Source organism: Vicia villosa, linkage group LG1 (assembly GCF_029867415.1).
Source record: "Vicia villosa cultivar HV-30 ecotype Madison, WI linkage group LG1, Vvil1.0, whole genome shotgun sequence".
Lineage (NCBI taxonomy): Eukaryota > Viridiplantae > Streptophyta > Magnoliopsida > Fabales > Fabaceae > Vicia > Vicia villosa.
In genome coordinates, this window is record NC_081180.1 from 86207886 (window position 1) to 86235474 (window position 27589).

Sequence of the window (27589 nt, forward strand, 5' to 3'; positions counted from 1 at the left end):
GATTAAGGAGGAGAGGAAAAATTTTAATTTATTTTTTAATTAATTAAAATTTTCTGATTGGTTGTGTGTAAATCAATTTCTTATATCAGTGTCCATCTAAGAATTTTTTATAGAATCTTATTTTTATTAATTTTTATAGTTGCAATATAATTATTTTTTGGTTCATCAAATAATTAAATTTTATAGTAAGTTTAAAATTGAATTAAATAATTTTAGAAAATCAAATATAAATTAAAATTGTGTATAGAAAAGTCAATAAGAAAAAAAACCAAATCCACCTGCTTCTGTTTTCTTTTTTCATATCTCTATAAATAGTAACTATTGTTTTACACCCAAAATTCTAAACATTACTTAATTTATAAATTGTTGGACCAATATTTACTACACTGAAAAAAAGACATAACTTCAGTTTTTATTTTAGACTACTGGATTTGGATCGTTATTGACCTGCATGACAAAAAATCATCCAATAGTTGAGATTAAAACTGCATGACAAAAATATCTAGCAAAGGGATATAGATCTGTAAGTAACTGGAGTCTTATTATAAATACAAAGCAAATAAAACAAACACCAAATAAAAAATAAAGTAAACAAAACATCAGTAAACACATTATGTTACAGAATTTGAAAAATAATTCACAATCACTTCATTCATCACCATGTATTATTGATCTGTAACTGAGGACTTAGTTGTTGATCCTTGAGTAAATTGACTTCCTGATCCTGAATCACTTGACCTTGTAGGACCTGAATACTGGTCACTCAATGATATAGATAATGCTCTTTTGGGTTGCATTAAAAATGGAGGTTCTGAAGGTTCTGGAAGTGGGAAAGATGTGCTACTAAGCATTAGTAAAACAGAACTCATAGTTGGTCTCACATCTACATCTTCTTGAACACACAGTAATCCAACATGAATGCATCTCATCTTTTCATTCTTATTAAAACTTTGGTCTAACATTGGATCTACAATATCTAAACTTGTCCCTGTCTTCCAATTTTCCCATGCCTGCCACAATTTTTCATTTGAAAAAAATTAATCCACAATCAAAAGTTTAAACTAGGAAATTTTAATAACGGTTAAAAGTTGTGAAACTTACATTGTCTAATAGATCTTTTATATTCTCCCCATCACGAAACTTAATGTTTCTCCGACCGCAGACAATTTCCAATATAATTACACCAAAGCTGAATACATCTGATTTGATTGAGAATTCTCCATGTTTGATATACTCCGGAGCCATATATCCACTAGAAAGAAAAAAAAAAAAGAAATACTCCATGTTCAATTATTAAAAAAAAGAAAAAGAAATATTCATTTGAAAATTGAAAAATATATCATCTAGCAGTTTCTTAATACTTACTAAGTTCCAATAACTGTACTTGTCATGCCATGAGTTTGATTGGGGGCAAACAACTTTGCAATGCCAAAATCTGTAATTTTTGGATTCATTTCATTATCAAGTAGAATATTACTTGTTTTGAGATCACGGTGAACAATTTGTAGTCGAGAATCTTCGTGAAGATAAAGAAGACCACGAGCAATATCTTTAATGATTTTGAAGCGTCTTTCCCAATTTAAATTTGCACGTTTAATTGGATCTACATAATCATCCAAACCAAAATTATAGATATAATACTTCAAAGATAACGACGGAGAAAATATAGGATCTACGTAATCATCTAAACTGAAATTTTAGATATAATACTTCAAAGATAAAGTCGAAGAAAATATAGTAATTTACCAAATATGATATAGTCGAGACTTTTATTGGGGACAAACTCGTATATTAGCAATCTTTCTCCTCTATGTAAACAAAAACCTAGTAGTTTAACTAAATTTCGATGTTGAAGCTTCCCCGTAAGTAATACTTCATTCTTGAATTCTGTTTCTCCTTGCTTAGAATTGTTAGCCAATCTTTTGATAGCAACATCAAGTCCATCGAGTGTACCCTAAAATTAATCATAACTTTTAGTGTATACAGATTAAGAAAAATATCTTGACATTCACGTGTGTTTCAATAATAAAAAATGGATAACTTAGTTACCTTATAAACAGTTCCAAATCCCCCTTGACCAAGCGCATTTTCATCAGAAAAGTTGCTTGTAGCTAATTTGATGGTTTCAAAGTCAAATTGCAACAAATCACCAACTTTAAGATCATTACCAGCTCTAACTTCATCTTCATCTTCATCTTCATATGTCTCTTGGACTGCATGTGTTTTCACAAATATTTCATTATTTGTCTTTTTTTGGTATTGATGTTCTAACACAATCAATAACGGTTGGTTAATTATAATTAGTTATATACTGATTTATTAGTTATATACTGATTTATTTTAAAATAAAATATAAATTTTATTAAAGATTTATCCATATGATTTTCGTAAATAACTAGGTTTTAAAGTAGGGAAGGATTAATGATATTTAGATAGGTCAACTTTTTTCAATCCAAGATTATTCACTTTTTATTAGCATTTTATCATCTCCGACAAAACAACCCTACATTCTATATCCCACATTATTATTCTATTTTTCTTTCTTAATTGTTTTCTTTCCTTTAGTCATCATCTCTTTTTTTCCCTCACTCATTCTCTATAATAATGTAGAAGATAATGTTTTTTTAGGAGAGAGATCATGTGGCAAAGAATCCACTGTCACTTTACAATGAAAACAAACAACTAAGAAAACATTGTAAATCTTACGGTTTTATTTTTTATTTTTTACTTTTTTCTCACTGGTCAAACAATTTTAATTTGTGTTTGTGTCTTACCTAAGTAAAACTTGCACATAAATCACAATATTTGTTTACGTACCTTCAATTTCAGCAGTATATTCGGGTTTTGGCTTTCTCCTTTCACAATAAATACATCCACCAACAACTAGTATGCCAGCTACAACACATGCTAAAACGATAGCGATGGCCGTTCTTAATTTCCTCTTCTTTCCTAATTCATAAATAAGGAATATATTCTCTCAAGTCTAATTTTTACATGAAATTATAGCATAAAGATGAAATTACTACATAATTCCCATAAAATGTACCTTTAGTGGTAGTGGTAGTAGTAGTGGCAGTAGAATTCTTGGTGACAGAGATAATTGAGGAAGGTTTAGGAGAAATTGCTTGGGAAGAAGGTTGTGGTGCTGGTGACTCTGTATTGTTAACTATGGACTTATAAAACTGAAATATATCATATCTAGCCGAACAACTCGGTCCAAGATACAAACCATCTTTCATTTCTTTACACCAATATGAAAGATCACCAAAAGCCAAATCCAAACATTTAGTACAATTTTGTTTTGTCAAATCTGGTGTACACTGAACCAACCCATATATAGTCTCATTCTTAGTATTCAGTTCATTTACTTTAACACTCTTTTCACCAAACTTCTTCCGCCAATCACCTTCTGCCGCTGCGCTTTTAAGTTCATCCAACAAGCCACTAAGTGTTTGATTAAATGCATCATCCACCACTGTCTTATTTTGGCTATTGTAAACATAACCATTACTATTCATGACACCGAAAATTGAAGCGTTAGAATAGCGCAAGGTGCACAAGTCGTAGTAACCAATTGCCTCTTTCTGTACTGGACACCGTTCTGTGAGAAGTACTGCAGAGGATTTCAAGCAGTCACGACAGTCATTTGGATTAACGTCTCCTCTGCAGAATCCGATTGCGTTTACTATGTCGGGATCTTTGCCGTATGAGAAATTGTAGAACCCGTAGTCAATTTCTCTGTCGGAATATATATTTTGTAGAACGATGGCACGGTTGTTTGGGTAGGCACTATCGCCGGTGAAGTTTCCGAGATCATTGTTACATTTGTGGTTGCGGAAAATTAGTTGGTCGTTGGCTTCAGAGTTTAGTGTGAAAAAAAGAGGAAGAAGTAAAAACACAAGACAACGCGAAGAAAGCATATTACTCTTTCTTCTATGGAATTGGTTGTTGTGAAAGAATGATTAAAGAAGTAATGACATATACACACGCTGTGGTAGTTGAAATTATTCTCTCATTAAGAATATGGTCAAGTCTTCCACAAAGTCGTCTTGATTTGTAGTTATTCAATAATTGAGTAATGCCAAGTTGGGTGGGAACCATGCGAAAGTTCAACAAAGAGACCAAAAGACAAGTTCAAAACTACTATTAAAATGTACTAACATCTTTTTCTATTAATTTAAATATTATATATAATTAGTGGAATGTTCATAACACTTATGTCTTATTCACATACTCTACGAAATTAAAAAAAAATACTTTTAGATTATGAAACACGTTGAATTCTCTGAAACACGCTATCTCAAAAGTAAAAAAATGGAGTAAGTTTAAATTATGGATTTTTGTGATGTTCAAGAGTTTGTTCAGATATTAAATTTTGTATTCTCCAGTGATATCACAAATTGATTCGCAGTCGGCCAACATGCAATAATGTTCAGGAGTTGTCTGAATTTTGAAATCCTGATTATACCATGTTATCACAAAACTAGAAACAAGAAAAACATAACTTAACATAAATATTCTTGTCAAATTAAAAAAAATACTTAACATAAATATTCGTTATCACATACATAAAATTCGTAATATTACATAGATTTTTGTTAAATTAAATCTAACATAACATTTTATCGTCATGATCGTTCTCGCAACTGTAACATCCATCACAATTGGAATTTTTGTTGCATAACCGTGAAAAGTACTCCATATAACTCTTAAATCTTCATTTCTATGCAGCTCAAAATGGTTGTACTTCATCGTCTCTTTGTTATCAATCGAGGGTAATCAGTACTCGATCTTAACCACTTTTCAATTGTTTGAGTAGTGCAAGAGATTCTCTAATTTGCACATCATATCTACAAGAGAAGTGTCCTCTATGACCCTAAATTTAAGAGGAGATTGTTAGCTGGGAAATTTTTACAAAGGCTTAAAAAGCCTGGCAAGGTTCGAGTGATGATTCAAAGAGGCGGAAAGGAGTCGACAGTCAGGGACTAAGTCTAACCAAAGCATCTGCAAAGGAAATTCAGGTTGGTCGAGAGAACAACAAAAGACTTAGTAAATTTTCTTTCAAGACTTGAACTATTGGAGAAAGACGTGATGAGCAGTTATGAGAACGTGGGAGAGCAGCCAAAGGCAGTTCTGCATGGGAAATGATGTGGCAGACTGAGATTGGTTGTTGAATGCAGTACAGGGCAAGCAACAGAAAAGATTTGGAAATATTGATCCGGGAATTATCGTCCTCAGAGATGGAGAGATGCCATTCAACCGTTTCTATGGTTTCGAGCTCGGGATTGAATGAGCAAAAAGTAAACAAAGATATAGACAGGAAAAGAATAAACACATTCTTAGAAGAGAAATAACTTATCAGGAATGCAAATATATTCACTCTTCACAAACATACACTTACCAACCCGTTATACTCAACCTACGATACTCATCTATGTCATCACGTATCTCTCACATAAGCGTCCATCTCTGGAGCACAAACGAGATCATCTCACAACTAAGGTTATCTCTAACGCAAAGTCACGAGAACATTCGTATTCTCGCGTCGGTGATCTCTCGCGCGCCGCTCAAACACGAAAGCATTAAGTACAGATACCCACAGTGAATGCTAGCTCTAAATCTATCTCTAGAGTTCAGAACCAACAGATAATCATCCTAGATAAAGATTCAAGGAGTTTATCTCTAAAGCAACTCAAATCCCCAGCATAGAGCAAAAATCCAGGACAACATCAACACAAATTTGTAAAGCAAGTTAAATATAACATTATAATCGGTAAATATACATAAGATTCAAGTAAATATACAAACGAACCCAACACAAAAGAAATACACAGAGAATAGAGAAGATAAACCAAACATCTCGCGGGTTGTCAGCTCCGGTTGATGAGAAATCCACCTCCGATCTTCCCAGTGCATGACCCGGTGTTGTTTTCTAAGCTAATCTTGATCTAAGAATGAAAATGATGGAGTTGGAACCAAAAACTCTCCAAAACCATACCCTAGAAATGTTACAAATGAAGAAATATAAACACAATTTCTGCTACGGCCGCTTAGCGGCCAAACCTCGCTGAGCGGACGACACGTATTACAAAAATATCTAGAACAGTAAACAGGGCTCCGCTTAGCGGCCAGAGCTGCCGCTTAGCGGCCAGGAAAATTGGTTCGCCCCTGGAAAGCGCTTACACGCCGCTGAACGGCCCTTGCTGCACACAACTTCTTCCTTTGGCCTCCAAACTTGCTCCAAAATGCCTTTTAACCTCCTAATACTTCCCACAATGCATAAAACCTACAAAAAAACATAAGAAAAGCTTATAAATACTATATAAAACAAATGAAAACTAAAGTATTTGAATATATACACAAAAGTGGGGATTTTATTACAAAATTAGAATGAATAGAATCGATAAGTGCCACAATTATATACTCAAAATAACAACATTTTGGCACTTATCAAACTCTCCCCAACTTAAAACTTTGTTTGTCCTCAAACAATGTCAAATAAATCAAAGAATCAAAAGCAATAAACCAAAGAATTGTGAATCAACAAGTTTTGAAAACCAAAAACAAATGTATGGCTCAATACAAAAACGTATAAACAAAGTAAGTACTTACCACTATCCTACAATGACAACATGTAAACGAAACGAATCCTAAGCACAAAAAGCATACAAAACATTCTAGCACAATACATGCTCACATCATGAATCACACCTAGCAAAAATTCATCAATGGATGAAGAACACACAAAGGTGAAGGACTTTTAACACTCATCCAACAATCTTGCAAACAAAAGATTAAATTATGCATTCATCCAAAAATCACATTGAAGATATAAAAGCAAGAATCACAAGGACTTTTCAAGTTGTAATGTGGCTTGGTTAACAAACAAGGGATATATCCTAAGGCTAATCGAAACAAAAACTTGCCTAAACCTAAGGGAGTGATCAATCCACCAAAGTCCTAAGCAACAAAATCTCGATTAAACTTCTTCCTTAACCACAAGTTTCTCAAACCAATCACAATACTTATTAGCACAATTATTAGCTTCTCTTTTCTTTTTCTTTTTCAAAACCTTTTCTCTTTTTTTTTCTTTTCTTTTCACATTTTTTTCTTTTCTTTTCACATTTTTTTCTTTTCTTTTTTTATTTCTTTTCAAACCTCATAGCAACAACCAAATAAGTAGCAACCATTTCTCTCCCCAACTTGAATTCAACCACACCATCATATGAATTCTCCCTACTTTCTAGGCAAGGTAAAAATTCATACCAAAAATGATGGTTGAGGGTTCAAGAAAACAAAGAATCAATCATCCATGCAAAAATGAGTACTAAACACTCATAGATAAGCATTTAGCAAAAACAACATGGACATTGACAAAAAGGCTCAAAAGGGTTAACAAATGATCACACACTCACAAGGTGAATTGACTATTTGGTTATGGTAGTTGTGCTCAAAATGAAACAAAATGCCTTGATCCTTTTCATGCTTTCATAAAATCAACATAAACAAAAGATTAAGCATAATAAAATCCAGTTAAAATAAAGATTGTGGCCTCCAGCATATGTAAACAATGGAAAGCTTCCTCACATTTATGGTTTGGGAACTAAAGTGATTCAATCAACAAGCAAGTAATGCAAAAGAATGAATGGTATGGTAATTGTACAAATGAAAAGTTTCCTAAACATGTTATGCTATAGAAAGCGATAAATGGGTACCTTGAATGATACAACTTCAAAAACAATATCCTACCATACATCCGCAAGTTGAAACACTCAAGCTTTGGAACATCACCTCAAAAATCTTCGAATCACCGACAAAATTCGAGTACAAACAACCACAAAAGAATTAGAAAAATAAAACTAGTATATATAACTAATTAGCCTTGGTGAGAGTGGGAAAAATAAGGGAACCAAGTGGAATAGGAACCCATTGGTACAAAGCAAGAAAACAAAATTTTACTGTCATCGCTTAGCGGAGCTGAGCTCGCTTAGCGGATGACAGAAAAACAAGAAAAATCAGAACTGCAATAGCTGCCCCAATTTTCTTCCACTTCACCCAAATACCTCTTAAACAGCAATATAAACAATATTTACAACCGTTGGGGGTGCCTCCCAACAAGCGCTTGTTTTACGTCGTTAGCTCGACGCCTTTATTGTTTCGGTGTTTGGAAAGTAGCTTCCTCCAATCATGCCATGGTGACGTCTCACCGCACAAGCCTAAAGAAAGTGTCCTAACCAACCACTCAACAAACGTTACGGGTACAAATATATACAATGATTAAACGAACATAAAAACAAAAGTATACAACTATATACACAAACAAACACATATGTACAAGTATGGAACAAATACAATTATTATCATACAAAAAGAGAAAATTGGTGAATGTTGGATTCATAAGTTAAAAAGTGAAGATTTGTAAGTAAAGAGCTAATCCGAGATCAACATGTTTCACCAACATTCACCAACAAAAGTATACTTGTATGTAACATATACAAGTAAAACTATATGGTGAACATAAACAAGTAAATATGTACAAGTAAGCATATACACGTGAAACTATACAATATATACGTTATATACAAAGCTCAAAACCACGAAAAATATTGCGATGCAATCACAACCATCCCCGGCAACGGTGCCATTTTGTTGAATGCAGTACAGGGCAAGCAACAGAAAAGATTTGGAAATATTGATCCGGGAATTACCGTCCTCAGAGATGGAGAGATGCCATTCAACCGTTTCTATGGTTTCGAGCTCGGGATTGAATGAGCAAAAAGTAAACAAAGATATAGACAGGAAAAGAATAAACACATTCTTAGAAGAGAAATAACTTATCAGGAATGTAAATATATTCACTCTTCACAAACATACACTTACCAACCCGTTATACTCAACCTACGATACTCATCTATGTCATCACGTATCTCTCACATAAGCGTCCATCTCTGGAGCACAAACGAGATCATCTCACAACTAAGGTTATCTCTAACGCAAAGTCACGAGAACATTCGTATTCTCGCGTCGGTGATCTCTCGCGCGCCGCTCAAACACGAAAGCATTAAGTACAGATACCCACAGTGAATGCTAGCTCTAAATCTATCTCTAGAGTTCAGAACCAACATATAATCATCCTAGATAAAGATTCAAGGAGTTTATCTCTAAAGCAACTCAAATCCCCAGCATAGAGCAAAAATCCAGGACAACATCAACACAAATTTGTAAAGCAAGTTAAATATAACATTATAATCGGTAAATATACATAAGATTCAAGTAAATATACAAAAGAACCCAACACAAAAGAAATACACAGAGAATAGAGAAGATAAACCAAACATCTCGCGGGTTGTCAGCTCCGGTTGATGAGAAATCCACCTCCGATCTTCCCAGTGCATGACCCGGTGTTGTTTTCTAAGCTAATCTTGATCTAAGAATGAAAATGATGGAGTTGGAACCAAAAACTCTCCAAAACCATACCCTAGAAATGTTACAAATGAAGAAATATAAACACAATTTCTGCTACGGCCGCTTAGCGGCCAAACCTCGCTGAGCGGACTACACGTATTACAAAAATATCTAGAACAGTAAACAGGGCTCCGCTTAGCGGCCAGAGCTGCCGCTTAGCGGCCAGGAAAATTGGTTCGCCCCTGGAAAGCGCGCTTACACGCCGCTGAGTGGCCCTTGCTGCACACAACTTCTTCCTTTGGCCTCCAAACTTGCTCCAAAATGCCTTTTAACCTCCTAATACTTCCCACAATGCATAAAACCTACAAAAAACATAAGAAAAGCTTATAAATACTATATAAAACAAATGAAAACTAAAGTATTTGAATATATACACAAAAGTGGGGATTTTATTACAAAATTAGAATGAATAGAATCGATAAGTGCCACAATTATATACTCAAAATAACAACATTTTGGCACTTATCATTGGTCGAAATAGAGTAGCAGTTGTATTTTATTTGTCTATATAAGTAGATGTAATTTTTCAGTTTCAAAGGTCGCAATTTGTTACATTGTAAAGAAACACTCAAAGTATCTGCAAGAGATAAATGAGCTATTTTCTGACATGTATGCATGCGTCCATCTTTAATTTTAAAGCAATTTCAATTTAATCTTTTACAAGCTTTCATTTTATTTTTGTTTAGTTATTTCATTCTACTTTGTTTTTGTGCATTTCATTGTTTCATCAATTCAAACACTACAATTCAAATACCATAACCTTTACCAACTTAACACGAAGTCTAGGATTTTGTAGTCGATCTTACAAGTTGAAGGATAGAAAAACACTTAGAAAGGGGGGGATTGAATAAGTGTGACTTTAAATCTTGGACGATAAAAATAAATTGCACAATTATTTTTATCCTGGTTCGCTGTTAACGAAGCTACTCCAGTCCACCCCCGCAGAGATGATTTACCTCAACCTGAGGATTTAATCCACTAATCGCACGGATTACAATGGTTTTCCACTTAGTCCGCAACTAAGTCTTCCAGAGTCTTCTGATCACACACTGATCACTCCAGGAACAACTGCTTAGATACCCTCTAAGACTTTTCTAGAGTCTACTGATCAACACGATCACTCTAGGCTTAGTTCACTCCTAAGACTTCCCTAGAGTATTCTGATCAACACGATCACTCTAGTTACAACCTGCTCAGCCAACTGCTAAGACTTCCTAGAGTATACTGATCACACGATCACTCTAGTTCCTTACAACTTAATGTAATCTATTCAAGAGTTTACAAATGCTTCTTAAAAGCGATAATCACAACTGTGATATTTCTCTTAACGTTTAAGCTTAATCTCACTAAAATATTACAACAGCAATGTAGTGAGTTGATGAAGATTCTGAGCTTTGATTGAATAGTGTTTCAGCAAGTTTATTTTCGTTCAGAGTTGTTAAGAATTGGTGACCTTGCTTCTCATCAGAACTTCATATTTATAGGCGTTGAGAAGATGACCGTTGAATGCATTTAATGCTTTGCGTGTTCCGTACAGCATTGCATTTAATGTTATACGCTTTTGTCAACTACCTCGAGCCTTGTTCACGCTGTGTCTACTGACGTAGCCTTTAGTAGCTTTTAACGTTCCTTTTGTCAGTCAGCGTAGTCTGCCACCTGTACTTCCTTCTGATCTGATGTTTGTGAATACGACGTTTGAATATCATCAGAGTCAAAACAGCTTGGTGCATAGCATCTTCTGATCTTCTGATCTTGAAGTGCTTCTGTTGCGTGATACCATCTTCTGATCTTCAGTGCTTCTGATCTCATGTTCTTCTGATGCTTCCATAGACCCATGTTCTGATTCTGCTTCGACCATCTTCTGATGTCTTGCCAGACCATGTTCTGATGTTGCATGCTGAACCATTTGAGATACAACTTCTGAGCGCTGAATTATGCGTACTCTTTATATATTTCCTGAAAGGGAAATTGCATTGGATTAGAGTACCATATTATCTTAAGCAAAATTCATATTATTGTTATCATCAAAACTAAGATAATTGATAAGAACAAATCTTGTTCTAACAATCTCCCCCTTTTTGATGATGACAAAAACATATATAAATGATATGAATTTGCGATCAGAAAGAGTAGACGGCAAAAGACAAATTACACAGCTATAGCATAAGCATATGAATATGTCTCCCCCTGAGATTAACAATCTCCCCCTGAGATAAATAATCTCCCCCTGAAATAAATACTCGAAGAACTTTGATAAAAGACTTCCCTGATTATTTCGGTAGAGACGATCATATAAGCTTCTGCCTTCAGAGAATTCATAGCTTCTGACTTCTGCTTCCATTGGACAGCTTCAGAACTTGAATTTCTTTAGATCCTTAGAACACTCACAGCTTCTGATTCCTGCTTCCATCGTGGACAGCTTCAGAACTTGAATTTCTTTGATCTTCAGAACATTCACAGCTTCTGACTTCTGCTTCCATTCAGGACAGCTTCAGAACTTGAATTTTCTGGATCTTTTAGAACATTCACATCTTCTGATTTCTGCTTCCCTCGGATAGCTTCAGAACTTTGAATGTCTACCAACATCACTTCATGCTAGATTTGTATCAGAACATTGTTGAATGTACCAGAGCATCATCAGAGCATCTCTACATCCTGAAATGTTACAGAACAAAAACTAAACGACAAAAGTCAGCATGAACGAGTTAGAACATAAAATGTATGTTTGAACACATTATATGTATCAGAGCCATATAGGCTGAAATAATGTATCAGAGCAAATAATGTATCAGAGCCATAACATTATATGTATCAGAGCAAATAGAATTTTGTCAGAACAGGATAGACAATGATATTCAAATTCTATTATCAGTGCTTCTGATTCATTCTTCTTTCTTGCTTCTGATCTCTGAAGCTTGACAGCACTCAGCTTGCTTCAGTTTCCATGGTTTTGCTTCAGTTTCCATGGTTTCCATGGTTCTGAAGATTCACTTCACTTCTCTGTACCTGCAAAACACTCAAACCATGTAGAACTTGCAGTTCTTGTTAGTGAATGTGTGGGAGCCTTTACCCAGCAACTGATAGATTAATCAAATCATTTATCATTTATCTTCTCCCCCTTTTTGTCATAACATCAAAAAGAAAATTTAAAAAGATTCAGATGTATAAAACGACAAATAGAATCACTGGAATGTAAATCAAAGAAACTTTTTCATTGATAATCAAAAAGGTTTACAAGACAGGAATGCAGGAAAACAGATGCAACAAGAAAAGGAAACTACAAAGACCAAATCCTAAGATCCTAGCCTACGCAAAATCCGCGCCAGAACATCATGAATCCCGTCAGTGCTTGTAGCTTGCCTTGTCATGAAGGAACGAAACTCAGCATTGGCTGCTTCTTGCGCGTCCAAACGAGAAGCCAGCATAGCTTGATTCTGATGAAGAGTTTCCAAGGTCTCCATCAGAGCTGAGGTTTCACCAGAAGAAGAAGCACCAGTATTTCTGCCCAGAGGGACAGCAATCTCAGCAGGGTGATCTTCTGGAAGATCTTCAGCTTGTGCATCTCCCATTTCCTCATCTGAGTCTGACTCAGAAGGAGCCTTGGCATATTCTGGTTCAGGCAGATCAGAAGTTCCATCTTCCAATGCTTGAAGAATAGCTGCTAGGTTTGTTGGAGGAGTAGGACTAGCAACTTCAGCACGATAAACCACTACTGGAAAGACCATGAGAGGTGCTTTTTCAGAAGGGTTCATTCTGAACCAGTTGAACAGCCACTGAAAGTCTCCAGTCAGCACAGGAAACCAGAGCACAGAAGACCGGGGTTTCCACACCACGATATCTCTGCAGAGATTTTCTTCTTCCAACTCATCTGCAGGTATCTTCTCTTCAAGAACGCTTCTGTTCCTGATGAGACAGTGGTGGCTGCTCTCACCAACTTCCAACCGGAGACCATGAACACCAGGAGCTTCAGACATAATCCTTCTCTGAGTGTCTGTAGCCTTATCCAGAAAATCCTGACGAAAGGTATTCCAGAGGTTGTTTGTAGCATACTCATCCAGATGATTAAGGTGAGCAGCACCTAGAATCTCCAACCAGCCATTTACATCAGCATGTAAAAGCTCCAGATATGTTTGAGTGGTAGGGGTTGGAGGGTTGACAGTGAACCTTGAGTTGGGAAGAACAACACTATAGGGATTAGGTGTTCTGGTGGGAAAAGGGTATGAGAGGGATGAAGAAATATCTGATGGAGGGGTTAAAGGAGAGGAGATATCAGATGGTGAAGAAGGTGGTTCCGAGAGGATGAATGAGGAGGAAGAGGTGGTGGAGGTCTTTGAAGAGGGAGGTGATTGACGGGAACCGTCAAGGGGTTGATACACTTTGAGAGGGTCATAGGAGATCCTAACTCTTTTAGGTTTGGTTTCTGGTTCAGCAGATGCCTTTCTCTTTTGTTTCCTATCATTGTCTTGATTCCCAGAGCTTGACGATGGATTCATGATGAATTTTCAGATATTGGAAACTGCTAGGGTTTATGATATGAAAAGAGAGAGATGAAAAAGAAACCGAATGCAGAGAGAGAGAAATATGAGAGGGAAAAGAAACGTTTGAAGAGTATATAAAAAAAAACTGAAAGAGAGTAAATGATGAAAAGCATTTAATGTTACGTGACATGAGGAGAGATAATAATGACAAAAGACGTGATTTGCACAGTTACCTAAGTAGACGTCCCCTCAACTGCACGCACGCTTGTCCAGGAATAGTGAACACGTGTTTACCATTTGGATAGCCAGTTACAGTCATACGTAAGAATTTCTCATCTTCTCATTCTGAGCTTATTTCTGAAGACCCAATTTGTGCCGATTATATTGAATCCATCTGGTTTAGGAACAAGATCCCAAACATCATTCCTTGTAAACTGATTCAGTTCTTCTTGCATAGCAATTATCCAGTCTGGATCTTCTAGAGCATGATCAACAGAAGTTGGCTCGATCAAAGATACAAGACCTAATTGACAGTCTGCATTGTTCTTAAGGAATGCTCTTGTTCTGATTGGATCATCCTTCTTTCCAAGAATGACATCTTCTGAATGACCAGAGATAAGTCTGGATGATCTTCTGACAGATGGTTCTTCAGAAATACTTAGATCCTCCAGAGAAGCTGATACTTGATCTTCTGGTTCTTTGCTTCTGAGGAGCTCTGCTTCTGATGCGTTGCTTCTTGGCTCAACAACTTCTGATATATCAATATCACAATCTGCAAAATTATCAAACTGCTTTGGTTTTTCAGAACCAAGCTTATCATCAAACCTGATATTGATTGATTCTTCTACAACCAATGTTTCAGTATTGTATACTCTGTAGCCTTTTGAGCGTTCAGAATATCCAAGAAGGAAACACTTTTGAGCTTTGGAATCAAACTTACCAAGATGATCTTTAGTGTTCAGAATAAAGCATACACATCCAAAAGGATGGAAATATGAAATGTTGGGCTTTCTATTCTTCCACAATTCATAAGGAGTCTTATTTAGAATAGGTCTGATAGAGATTCTATTCTGAATATAGCATGCAGTGTTTATTGCTTCTGCCCAGAAATGCTTAGCCATATTGGTTTCATTGATCATGGTTCTGGCCATTTCTTGCAGAGTCCTATTCTTTCGTTCTACAACCCCATTTTGCTGTGGAGTTCTAGGACAAGAGAAATCATGGGCAATACCATTCTCTTTGAAGAATTCTTCAAAGGATCCGTTCTCAAATTCACCACCATGATCACTTCTGACCTTTATGATTTTACACTCTTTTTCAGATTGAATCTGAATGCAGAAGTCAAAGAACACTGAATGAGTCTCATCCTTGTGTTTTAAGAATTTTACCCAAGTCCAGCGGCTATAATCATCTACGATGACTAATCCATATTTCTTTCCTCTGACAGATGCTGTTTTGACTGGTCCAAACAGATCAATGTGCAAGAGTTCTAATGGCCTTGAGGTAGAAACAACATTCTTAGACTTGAATGCAGGTTTGGAGAACTTGCCCTTCTGACATGCTTCACAAAGAGCATCTGATTTGAATTTCAGATTAGGGAGTCCTCTGACCAGATTCAGTTTGTTAATCTGAGAAATCTTTCTCAAACTAGCATGACCTAATCTTCTGTGCCAGACCCACTGCTCTTCAGAAACAGACATAAGACAGGTCACCTTCTGACTCATAAGATCTTGCAGATCTGTCTTATAAATGTTGTTCTTCCTCTTGCCTGTAAATAGGATTGAGCCATCCTTCTGATTTACAGCCTTGCAAGACTTTTGATTAAAGATTATATCATAACCATTGTCACTCAATTGACTGATAGATAAGAGGTTATGAGTTAATCCTTCTACAAGAAGTACATTAGAAATGGAAGGAGAGTTACCAGACTTTATAGTTCCAGAGCCAATTATCTTGCCCTTCTGATCTCCTCCAAACTTGACTTCTCCTCCAGACTTAAGCACCAGGTCTTGGAACATAGACCTTCTTCCTGTCATGTGTCGTGAGCATCCAGAGTCCAGGTACCATGACATGTTGTGCTTTGTCCTTCTTGCAGCCAAGGATATCTGCAATAGGAATAATCTTATCCTTAGGTACCCACATTTTCTTGGGTCCTTTCTTGTTAGATTTTCTCAAGTTCTGATTGAACTTGGGTTTAACAGTATAAGCAATAGGAGGAACAGCATGATAATTTTTAATGTGAGTTTCATGATATTTCCTAGGTTGTGTCACATGCTTCTTGGTGTGTGTTATGTGAAAACTTTGAGCATGTGAAGTGTGCCTGATATCATGAGAGTGGCCATACTTGAACTGATCATACAATGGCTTGTATGTAATTTTCATTTCATCAACAGGTTCAAGTTTGTATGGGGTTTCACCCTCAAAACCAATGCCAACTCTTTTGTTTCCAGATACGGCATATATCATAGAAGCTAGCTGACTTCTGCCAATACTTCTAGATAAGAACTTCCTGAAACTTAAATCATATTCTTTCAGAATATGGTTTAGACTAGGAGTGGATTTCTCTGAATCAGAAGGAGATCCAACATTATTGGATAATTTTAAAAGTTTTTCTTTTAATTCAGAATTCTCCAACTCAAGCTTCTTTGTTTCAAATTCAAATTGCTTTTTCAGCTTTTTGTATTTGAGACTAATCTGAGACTTGAGTTCCAGAAGTTCAGTTAGACCGGAAACTAGCTCATCTCTAGTAAGTTCAGAAAATACCTCTTCAGAATCTGATTCTGATGTAGATTCTGATCCGTCATCTTCTGTCGCCATCAGCGCACAGTTAGCCTGCTCATCTTCTGAATCATCTTCTGACTCATCCCAGGTTGCCATAAGACCTTTCTTCTTATGAAACTTTTTCTTGGGACTTTCCTTCTGAAGATTTGGACATTCATTCTTGTAGTGTCCAGGCTCATTGCATTCATAGCACATGACCTTCTTCTTGTCAAATCTTCTTTCATCAGAAGATTCTCCACGTTCAAATTTCCTTGAACTTCTGAAGCCTCTGAACTTCCTTTGCTTGGTCTTCCAGAGTTGATTTAGCCTTCTGGAGATCAGGGACAGTTCATCTTCTTCTTCAGATTCTGATTCTTCAGGATCTTCTTCTCTGGCCTGAAAAGCGTTAGTGCATTTCTTGATATTTGATTTTAATGCAATAGACTTACCTTTCTTTTGAGGCTCATTTGCGTCCAGCTCTATTTCATGACTTCTCAAGGCGCTGATAAGCTCTTCCAGAGAAACTTCATTCAGATTCTTTGCAATCTTGAATGCAGTCACCATAGGACCCCATCTTCTGGGTAAGCTTCTGATGATCTTCTTTACGTGATCAGCCTTGGTGTATCCCTTGTCAAGAACTCTCAATCCAGCAGTGAGAGTTTGAAATCTTGAAAACATCTTTTCAATGTCTTCATCATCCTCCATCTTGAAGGCTTCATACTTCTGGATTAAGGCTAGAGCTTTAGTCTCCTTGACTTGAGCATTTCCTTCATGAGTCATTTTCAAGGACTCATATATGTCATAGGCCGTTTCCCTGTTAGATATCTTCTCATACTCAGCATGAGAGATAGCATTCAGCAAAACAGTTCTACATTTATGATGATTCCTGAAAAGCTTCTTTTGATCATCATTCATTTCTTGCCTTGACAGCTTCACGCCACTGGCATTTACTGGATGTTTGTAACCATCCATTAGAAGATCCCATAGATCACCATCTAGACCCAGAAAGTAACTTTCCAGTTTATCTTTCCAGTATTCAAAGTTTTCACCATCAAATACCGGCGGTCTAGTATAACCATTGTTACCGTTGTATTGCTCAGCAGAGCCAGATGTAGATGCAGGTGTAGATGTAGACTTTTCACTTTCATCAACCATCTTTTAAATGAAGCGTTTTTCTCTTCCTGAATCTTTTCTAAACACGGTTAAGTGCTTGCACCTTAGAACCGACGCTCTGATGCCAATTGAAGGATAGAAAAACACTTAGAAAGGGGGGGATTGAATAAGTGTGACTTTAAATCTTGGACGATAAAAATAAATTGCACAATTATTTTTATCCTGGTTCGCTGTTAACGAAGCTACTCCAGTCCACCCCCGCAGAGATGATTTACCTCAACCTGAGGATTTAATCCACTAATCGCACGGATTACAATGGTTTTCCACTTAGTCCGCAACTAAGTCTTCCAGAGTCTTCTGATCACACACTGATCACTCCAGGAACAACTGCTTAGATACCCTCTAAGACTTTTCTAGAGTCTACTGATCAACACGATCACTCTAGGCTTAGTTCACTCCTAAGACTTCCCTAGAGTATTCTGATCAACACGATCACTCTAGTTACAACCTGCTCAGCCAACTGCTAAGACTTCCTAGAGTATACTGATCACACGATCACTCTAGTTCCTTACAACTTAATGTAATCTATTCAAGAGTTTACAAATGCTTCTTAAAAGCGATAATCACAACTGTGATATTTCTCTTAACGTTTAAGCTTAATCTCACTAAAATATTACAACAGCAATGTAGTGAGTTGATGAAGATTCTGAGCTTTGATTGAATAGTGTTTCAGCAAGTTTATTTTCGTTCAGAGTTGTTAAGAATTGGTGACCTTGCTTCTCATCAGAACTTCATATTTATAGGCGTTGAGAAGATGACCGTTGAATGCATTTAATGCTTTGCGTGTTCCGTACAGCATTGCATTTAATGTTATACGCTTTTGTCAACTACCTCGAGCCTTGTTCACGCTGTGTCTACTGACGTAGCCTTTAGTAGCTTTTAACGTTCCTTTTGTCAGTCAGCGTAGTCTGCCACCTGTACTTCCTTCTGATCTGATGTTTGTGAATACGACGTTTGAATATCATCAGAGTCAAAACAGCTTGGTGCATAGCATCTTCTGATCTTCTGATCTTGAAGTGCTTCTGTTGCGTGATACCATCTTCTGATCTTCAGTGCTTCTGATCTCATGTTCTTCTGATGCTTCCATAGACCCATGTTCTGATTCTGCTTCGACCATCTTCTGATGTCTTGCCAGACCATGTTCTGATGTTGCATGCTGAACCATTTGAGATACAACTTCTGAGCGCTGAATTATGCGTACTCTTTATATATTTCCTGAAAGGGAAATTGCATTGGATTAGAGTACCATATTATCTTAAGCAAAATTCATATTATTGTTATCATCAAAACTAAGATAATTGATAAGAACAAATCTTGTTCTAACACAAGTAACCTTCAAATAAGAGGCAAGAGATTGTTTGCCAAAAATATGTGCACACAGAGAAATCATATCGTTGAAGTTAACAAATGTGATATATCATTATTTTTCCATAGGTCGACGCGTGACTAACCCACCGCGACCTCTAGAGGGGTGGCTGCCAAAGAAGAGTAGACTGTTATTGTTATTTTGGTCACTTTTCCACTTTCCTTTTGTGTATGTTTTGTGTTGTGGGATTTTGATTGTTGTGGTCGCACGGGCCTGGCGTTTGCAAGAGCACACCTCAGTCTTTGTGTTGGGCATCTATTTCTTCGGTCGTGCCCCAGACTTGTCGCTACCTTACACAGTCACAAAGAAATGAACATTTCAGAACTTGCAGTATTTCATTAATAATTGGGAATTAATCCTACATTAAAGAAAGATGATTATATAAAAATAGCGTCAAAAGCGAGATATATAAAAACATAACTAGGTGAACCGGCCACCGCTTATTCTTCTTGTTTTGTTTCTCGTTAGATCAGTCACTTTTGAAAAGCATGACGATCATGTCTCTGAGCTGGCCGGTTAGGGATGCCACGTTGATTTCGATCGCCTTGCCTTATACTTGGTCTTTATGGAGTGCTAGATATATCCTTTTCACCCTTTTGAGATCAACATTTATTCTGACTGACTCTCCTTGAAGATTATGGTATTTGAGCTTGATATGGACCGTTGAGGCCACAATGTCTAAAGTGGCTGCAAAGGGCCTTCCGACATTGCAATTTTAAATACTTTTGCAATGGACCACGAAGATATGTGAACTCACTATTAACTCGATGTATCCCCATGGATGGGTTATCATGTCATTGAACGTTAGCAAATCAGAGCCTTCATACGACCATAAGCTTCCCCTTTCAAGACCCATCTTCTCGAATAGTTCATAATACACGATGTTGCATGAGCTACAACCGATAATTAGTATTCGAGAGAGATCAAAATGTCCAATCGTAGTTGTTATAAGTAGAGGGAAGATTTCATTAGGGGTTCCCCCAACTTTCTCATAGTTCGAGAAACCATGCATTAACCGATCATGGGTTTTGGTTTATGTACCTTTGTCATTCTTATGGATGGTCAGCATCTCGTCAATCTTTCTTTTCCCGAGGTGTCCTTTCCAGTGATATCAAAACTATATTGGTGTTTCCACTTGCTACCCTAATTATCCTCACCGATGGTCCCTGCATTCATGGTTTTTAGGGGGATTTACTCTTGGGAGAATCTTCTCCTTCTCTCTCCCATTTTCCTCCTTTCACTTATTCGGGCAACCAGTCTCTTTTTAAGAACCCCGCATTAGCATCTTTTAGCTGTATGCATTCATTGATGTTGTGGTCGTGGCCTTTGTGGAAGCGATAATATTTTGTCTTGGGTGGTTCCGCATAAATTTATATTTATGGGTAGTTCTACCTTTGAATTTTCCTAAGTTGATTCTCTTTCAATCTTGCTCAACTCGGTAAACTCTTCCATCCTATTTGTTCCATTCGGGATCCATAAATAAAGGATTTAAATCCACGAAGAAACAAGAAATGATGATATGATGATGGTCTTGAACGGTGGCTCTGATCTCCTTTACAGCGATGCGGGGTGGACCTGTATGGTTAGCACTCAAACATCCAAGTAAGTTAAAGATTCAAGAAGAGTGATAGAGGGACAAGTGCATTTAATGTGGTTCTATCATTGAGACGCTTCATCATCCATTCCTAACACGTGTGGTAACGTGACCAAATATGGAGTGGTGTAGTTCATAAAGTGCTTGGGTGCACTTGAGTTTGGAGTGTTTCCATTGGTGGAATTGTAGTCGTTGATCTTTTTATTTCTATTTGTAGTCAGTCTTGATCCTTCGTCTGTCAATGCTTATAAATAGAATAGTTGAATATTTAGGAGTTTTATGTAACCTTTTAACCTTCAATATTTCATTCACTCTTTTAAAGAATATCATTATGAGCGATTCTAAATTTTGCATACAGCTTCCACCTTCTTCATTTCCTCCCACTTCATCAATCTCTTTAATCAAGTATTCCTCTACTTCAAGCTTTATTTTCAACATTTCATGATTTTAGTTAGGATGAGTCTTGACATCGTTGATTTTGTGAGTGAATATGACGGGGAAACTTCATCTAGGTCATCCTATGATTCCCATCATCCTTCAAATGGTAGTGATTATGTAGGGTCATAAATTATATCAATATATGAAGATTCTATGTTAGAGAGGATGTCCTAGGCTTCCTTGGAGGAATATACCTCTTCCAAGGTTATCGCACGCCCTTATACTGAATGTTCATGGGGGAATTAGTCGTTCTGAAATCCATGCCCCCTCTTGTTTTATCGGAAGATGGGGTACATACCAATTCTTAAAGGAGGGAAGGCACTAAAGATTTCTATCAAGTTCTTACGAGAGCTGAAGGTCGTGAGCGTAGGAACACTGAGGTGTTAAAACACTTAAAATGTTGCACAGAGCCTCCAAATTGTCGGGGACAACCCTAATCACCTTAGCAAGAATATGAACAACCATATTTGTTCATTGTCTAACAAATTTATCACAAAATTTGTAGTAAAAGATAAGACATCAAATATCGAACAACTAAAGAGCTAATTTCATGGAAGTTCCAGTGTGGGTTGATACCCGACCCACAAGAATGTGGAACATCTAAAGTCGGCATACTCAACTTGAATTGAGGATTTGTTGGTGTTACAATAGGCTTTGAGTTTGACACCAAATGTTGGGAATCTTCTTTAGTTATGTCTCTTGAGATAAGCATAGTCTCGACTGCTTTCTATCTCTTCGGATGTCAATCCGAAGAATCCTGGTGAAACCTCCCAGAATCCTTCATGTGGAACTCTAATCGAGTTATGCCTTCACCTTCATAATATCCTCGACACTGTTGCTTGGTATGAGAATGTCATCCACATAAAAGCAAAAAAATTACAACTGAACTTAATTCCAGATTAAAATCTGAAGTAAACACAATGATTGAATGGCTCGTAGTGAAACCTATGTGTTTCATGAACTTGTTGAATCTCCTATTCCCTTGTCAGGGAGATTGTTTCAGACCATATAACAACATATTCAACTTGCAGACATAATCTTCCTTTCTTCTTTCTGCATACCCTTCAGGTTGCTTCATCAAGATTATTTCATCTATATCACTATATAGGAAGGTTGTCTTCACATCCATTTGTTCAAGTTCTAGGTCAAACTTTTCCACCATGGCTAACAATATTCTAATGGATCTATGATTAACAACAGATGAGAACACATCATTGAAGTTGACTTCTTCTTTCTGAGTGAACCCCGTAGCAACCAACCTTGACTTAAATCTCTTCGATATCACTCCTTTGATTCCTTCCTTAACCTTGAAAATCGACTTACAGTTGACTAACCTGGCCCTTGCAAGTTTTTCGATCAGCTCCCAAGTGTTATGATTGATAAGTGCCAAAATGTCATTATTTTGAGTATATATTTGTGGCACTTATCGATTCTATTCTTTTAGTTTTTATAATGAAATCTCAACTTTTGTGTATATATACATTCACTTGAGTTTTGATTCATTTTATGTACCATTTGACCTTTTTCATTTGTTTTATAGGTATTGATGCATATCGGAGCCTCGAGGAATAAAGTGTCGAAGGCACGACTTTGATTATGCAGTTTTTAAGCAATAAAATGGAAATTATGTAGAAGCTCTCTAAGCCAAGTTCAAGCACACTTACATAAACGTAAAATAGAGAAGAAAATTTTTCTAAGCACACTGAGTCAGGATCTCGCTGAGCCAAGTCCACTATACCAGATATTTTTGACAGCTCACTAAGCCAGCCTGCGAAAATTTTTCTTTATATTCTTTTATTTGTAACATAGTTAGGTTATGGGGTTTTGAGGATTTTTGCTCCCAAACTTCATCACTCTCATTCTTAGGTTAGATTAGGTTAGAAAACAACTAAGGAACTTGCATTTGGATGATTGGAGGAGGATTGATTGTTGAACAGAGCTAACAAACTGGGAGATTTCCGGTTTATTTATCTTCCTCTTTGTGTCTTATCTTATAGTTGGATTTTGTGTATGTGTTTACTTTGAACTCATGCATATTTTTCGCCAATGGCGTTATATAAAACCTGCTTTACAAATCTGTGTTGATTGTTGTCTTAGATTTTTGCTCTGTGCTCGGGATTTGGGTTGCTTTGGAGATAAACTTCTTGAATCCTTATCTAGGATAATTATCTATAGTTTTTGAACTCTAGAGATAGATTTAGAGCTAATAATCTTTATGGTTGTCAAAGCTTAATTCTTATGTGTTGGTTGTGTCGGTTGAGAGATTATCGATACGATTGATATGGATGTCTATTGTGTTGTTGAGGTTAGCTGGGAGATCGTCGCCGAGATTATATAGTAGTTCTCTCTACTTTGGGTTAGAAATGACTTAGGGTGTGAGTGATGTCAGATGACATTGACGAGTATTGTAGGTTGAATATAACTGGTTGATAAGTTTAAGTTTGTAAGAAGTAGATTGTCTGTAGCGCTTGATAAATCTTATCTTTCCGAAGAATGAATTCTTTTGTGTTGATATTTACTTTTCCGTTTTTATACTTTTGTTCATTCAAACCCGAGTTCGAAACCATAGAAATCGTTGAATGGAATTCTACACCATTCTCTGTGGACACGATAATTTTCGAATAAATATTTCCAAATCTTTTGTTGTTTGCCGCTATGCTTGCTTCAACAATTGTCATGAAGAGATTTCATCTCATCATCTACAACTTTCAGCAATTCAGTCTTATTTCAACTGTTCATAGCTTCCTTGTAGTCTCTAGGTTCAATTCGTCAAGAATCTCATTTGCAGAGATTAAGGAAAAAGTTATGAGATCTGCATAACCAAGTCTTTGAGGTGACTTGATGACTCTTCTCAAATTGTATCTTGCAAGCAGGTAGTCATTATAAGTCTCCTCATCTTCATTAGCAACTTGTGCTTCTTCTTCGATTTTATCTAGGTTATGCAATTCAGCATCCTTATGCTCTACCTCAACATAAATTTCTTCTTGTTCCTGCTCTTCTTCATAGATATTTGCATTTCGACCAACGCCATCAATTTTCTTGAACGTCATTTATGCTTCATTGAATACTACTCATGAATTGTGATATACCTCCTATGATCTGGTTCTAGGAACCACATCCTATAAGCTTTAACTCCTTCAAGATACCCAAGAAACATGCATCTTAGAGCTATAGGTTTTACTTTGTCTTGCCTAAAGCATAGGCTACACAACCAAATAATCTAAGTCTCTCGAGATTAGATGGATTTCCAGACCAGACTTCTTCAGGTGTTTTCATCCCCAAGGAAGTCGAGGAACACCTATTTATCAAGTATGTTGCAGTCACTGCAACCTCAGCCCAAAACACCTTCTTCAATCTTACACTAACCAACATGCATCTAACCCTTTCTAGGATAGTTCGGTTGAATCTTTTAGACATGCCATTTTGCAGAGGAGTGCCCGCTACAATCTTGTGCCTTACAATACTAAGCGTAGCACAACAGTTTTCAAAAGCTTCATTCCAGAACTCAAGGACATTATCGGTCCTCAACTTCTTGACCTTCCTGCCAGTTTGATTTTCGACCAGAGTATTCCAACTTTTTGAAAATCTCAAAGGTTTCATCCTTAGTCTTTAGAGTGAATATCAATAACTACCTTGAATAATCAACAACTATGTAAAGAAAATAACTTGCACCTGAGTGTGAGGGATTTCTTGCAGCCCCCCAAAGAACAACATGAATGTAATCAAGGGATCCATGTGATCATTGTTTGATTTTGTTGAACTTTACTCTGCAGGTTTTACCAAACACATAAGGTTCAAAGAACTATAGCTTTTCGACCTTATTACCACCTAGCAGATTTTGTTTCCCCAATTCGACCACATCTTCACTAACATGGCCCAATCTCATGTGCCATAGTTCTGTCTTTGACAAGGGTTTTGTGGATGTAATATATGTCGAACCACTTACAACCTCAGCCTCCAGGGTATACTAGTCTTACCTATTGACGCCTCTCAAGACTTCCTTTCACCCTTTTACGACTTTTAGGATATCGTACTCTCCTCTAAAAACATGTCCTTTCTTGTCAAATTTACCAAGAGAAATTAAATTTCTCTTAAGATCAGGTACATACCTGACATGAGTCAAGAGCTTTATTGACTTATCATGGAGCTTGAATCTCACAGATCCAATACCTGTAATCAGACTTTGTTGTTTCCCAGCATCACTGATTCACCATCTTGATCACATAATTCCTCAAGCACGTCTTTGTTTGGAGTCATGTGCCTAGTTCAACTTGAATCCATAATCTAGTCCTTGCTAAAGTTGTCTCTTGAAACCATTAAAATATTAGATGATTCATAATCATCTTCCATAATAGATGTGTTGCGATTATCCTTACCTCCATGATTATTTAGACGTTCAGGACACACCTTTCTTGTGTGAGCCTCATTCTTAGAGTGGTAAATCTTAATTGCAAGAGCATCACCCCCATAAGACCTATGTTGACTTTTACCATTCTTCTTCTTCAAAATCTACCATCTTTATTTGAAACTTTTCCCTCAACGGACAATCCTTCAGCAAGAAACAATGGTTTGTGCTCCTTTCATTTGTTCAAATCCTTATATTATAAGCTTAGTTGAACTTTTTCAAAGGTCGTGGATTCTCTTCCATACAGGAGAATTTCTTTGAAATGAGCCTGTGATTTAGGTCCTGCACACAGTAGCAGCATGCTTGATCTTCATCACTAATGATAACATCGATATTCTCCAAATAAAAAATCAGCTTGTTGAACCTATCCAACTGATCAATCAAGACTTCATCTTCATTAATCTTGAATGAATTCAGAGCTTGTTTCAAGTAGAGACGATTTACCAAGGATTTGCTCATGTACATACCTTCAAGTTTCAACCACACACCAGCGACCGTTTTCTCCTTCGAGACTTACCGGAGAACCGTATCACCAAGGCTCAATACGATGACATTATGAGCCTTCCTGATCATTGTCGCCTTCTCCTTCTCTGTTAGGGCAACATCCATGACTTCGACTCCTTTAACCGCTTCTAACAAACCTTGTTGAACAAGAATGTATCGCATCTTTAAGTGCCATAATCCGAAATCATTGACTCCAATGAATTTCTCCATCTCAAACTTCGTTGACGGCATCTTGATCCACGCTCGCCGCACCAGGAACGAAGCACCGCTTTGAGATAGAGAGGTTTTTTTGAACAAACACAAGCAACCATTCAATTCATGATGATATAGAATAGAGGGAGAGGGAGAGAGGGATATATATATATATATATGGCATATCATATGAGAATGATATATTTATATGAGAACGTGAAAATGAATCTGAACCATTGGATTTTAAAATAAATGGTGGAGATTATGGGTGAATCTTTTTTTCTCCCATAATCTCCACCATTTATTTTAAAATCCAATGGTTCAGATTCATTCTCACATTCTCATATAAATATGACATTCTCATATGATATGCCCTATATATGAGGGCATATCATATGAGAATGCCATCTTTATATGAGAATGTGAGAATGAATCTGAACCATTGGATTTTAAAATAAATGGTGGAGATTATGTGTGAATATTTTTTTCTCTCTCCTCCATCATTAAAATAAAAGATTGAAGAGAGATAAAAAAAGATCTACATATAATCTCCACCATTTATTTTAAAATCCAATGGTTTAGATTCATTCTCACATTCTCATATAAAGAAGGCATTCTCATATGATATGCCCTATATATATATATATATATATATATATATATATATATATATATATATATATATATATATATATATATATATATATATATATATATATATATATATATATATATATATATATATATATATATATATATATATATATATATATATATATATATATATATATATATATATATATATATATATATATATATATATATATATATATATATATATATATATATAGGGGATGTATCAAGTAGGAGAAATTATTAAATAAGAGATAAGAGGATTCAATCCAAACCATTGGATTAATCAAGAGAGAGAAATTAAATTAATTATTAAAATATTAATATAATAATTATTTCTCTCTCTTGATTAATCTAATGGTTAACATTGAATCCTCTTATTTCTTATTTAAAAACCCTCATACTTGATACATTTCCTATATATATATATATATATATATATATATATATATATATATATATATATATATATATATATATATATATATATATATATATATATATATATATATATATATATATATATATATATATATATATATATATGGGGACGACTCAAGTGAGAACACTTAGTTATTATG

At 36.1% G+C, this 27589-nt stretch overlaps 1 protein-coding gene across 1 annotated transcript; it reads right to left on the bottom strand.

Moving 5' to 3' along the window:
* Positions 1-503: 503 nt before the first annotated feature.
* On the bottom strand, positions 504-3998 carry LOC131611367 (cysteine-rich receptor-like protein kinase 10). The gene is made up of 7 exons (XM_058883410.1): positions 3047-3998; positions 2818-2949; positions 2050-2213; positions 1747-1954; positions 1366-1603; positions 1102-1252; positions 504-1010 (listed from the first exon to the last, which is right to left on the bottom strand). The coding sequence occupies exons 1-7, from the start codon at positions 3918-3920 to the stop codon at positions 666-668; spliced, it is 2112 nt and encodes a 703-aa protein (XP_058739393.1). The 5' UTR covers positions 3921-3998; the 3' UTR covers positions 504-665.
* Between the last annotated feature and the right edge of the window lie 23591 nt (positions 3999-27589).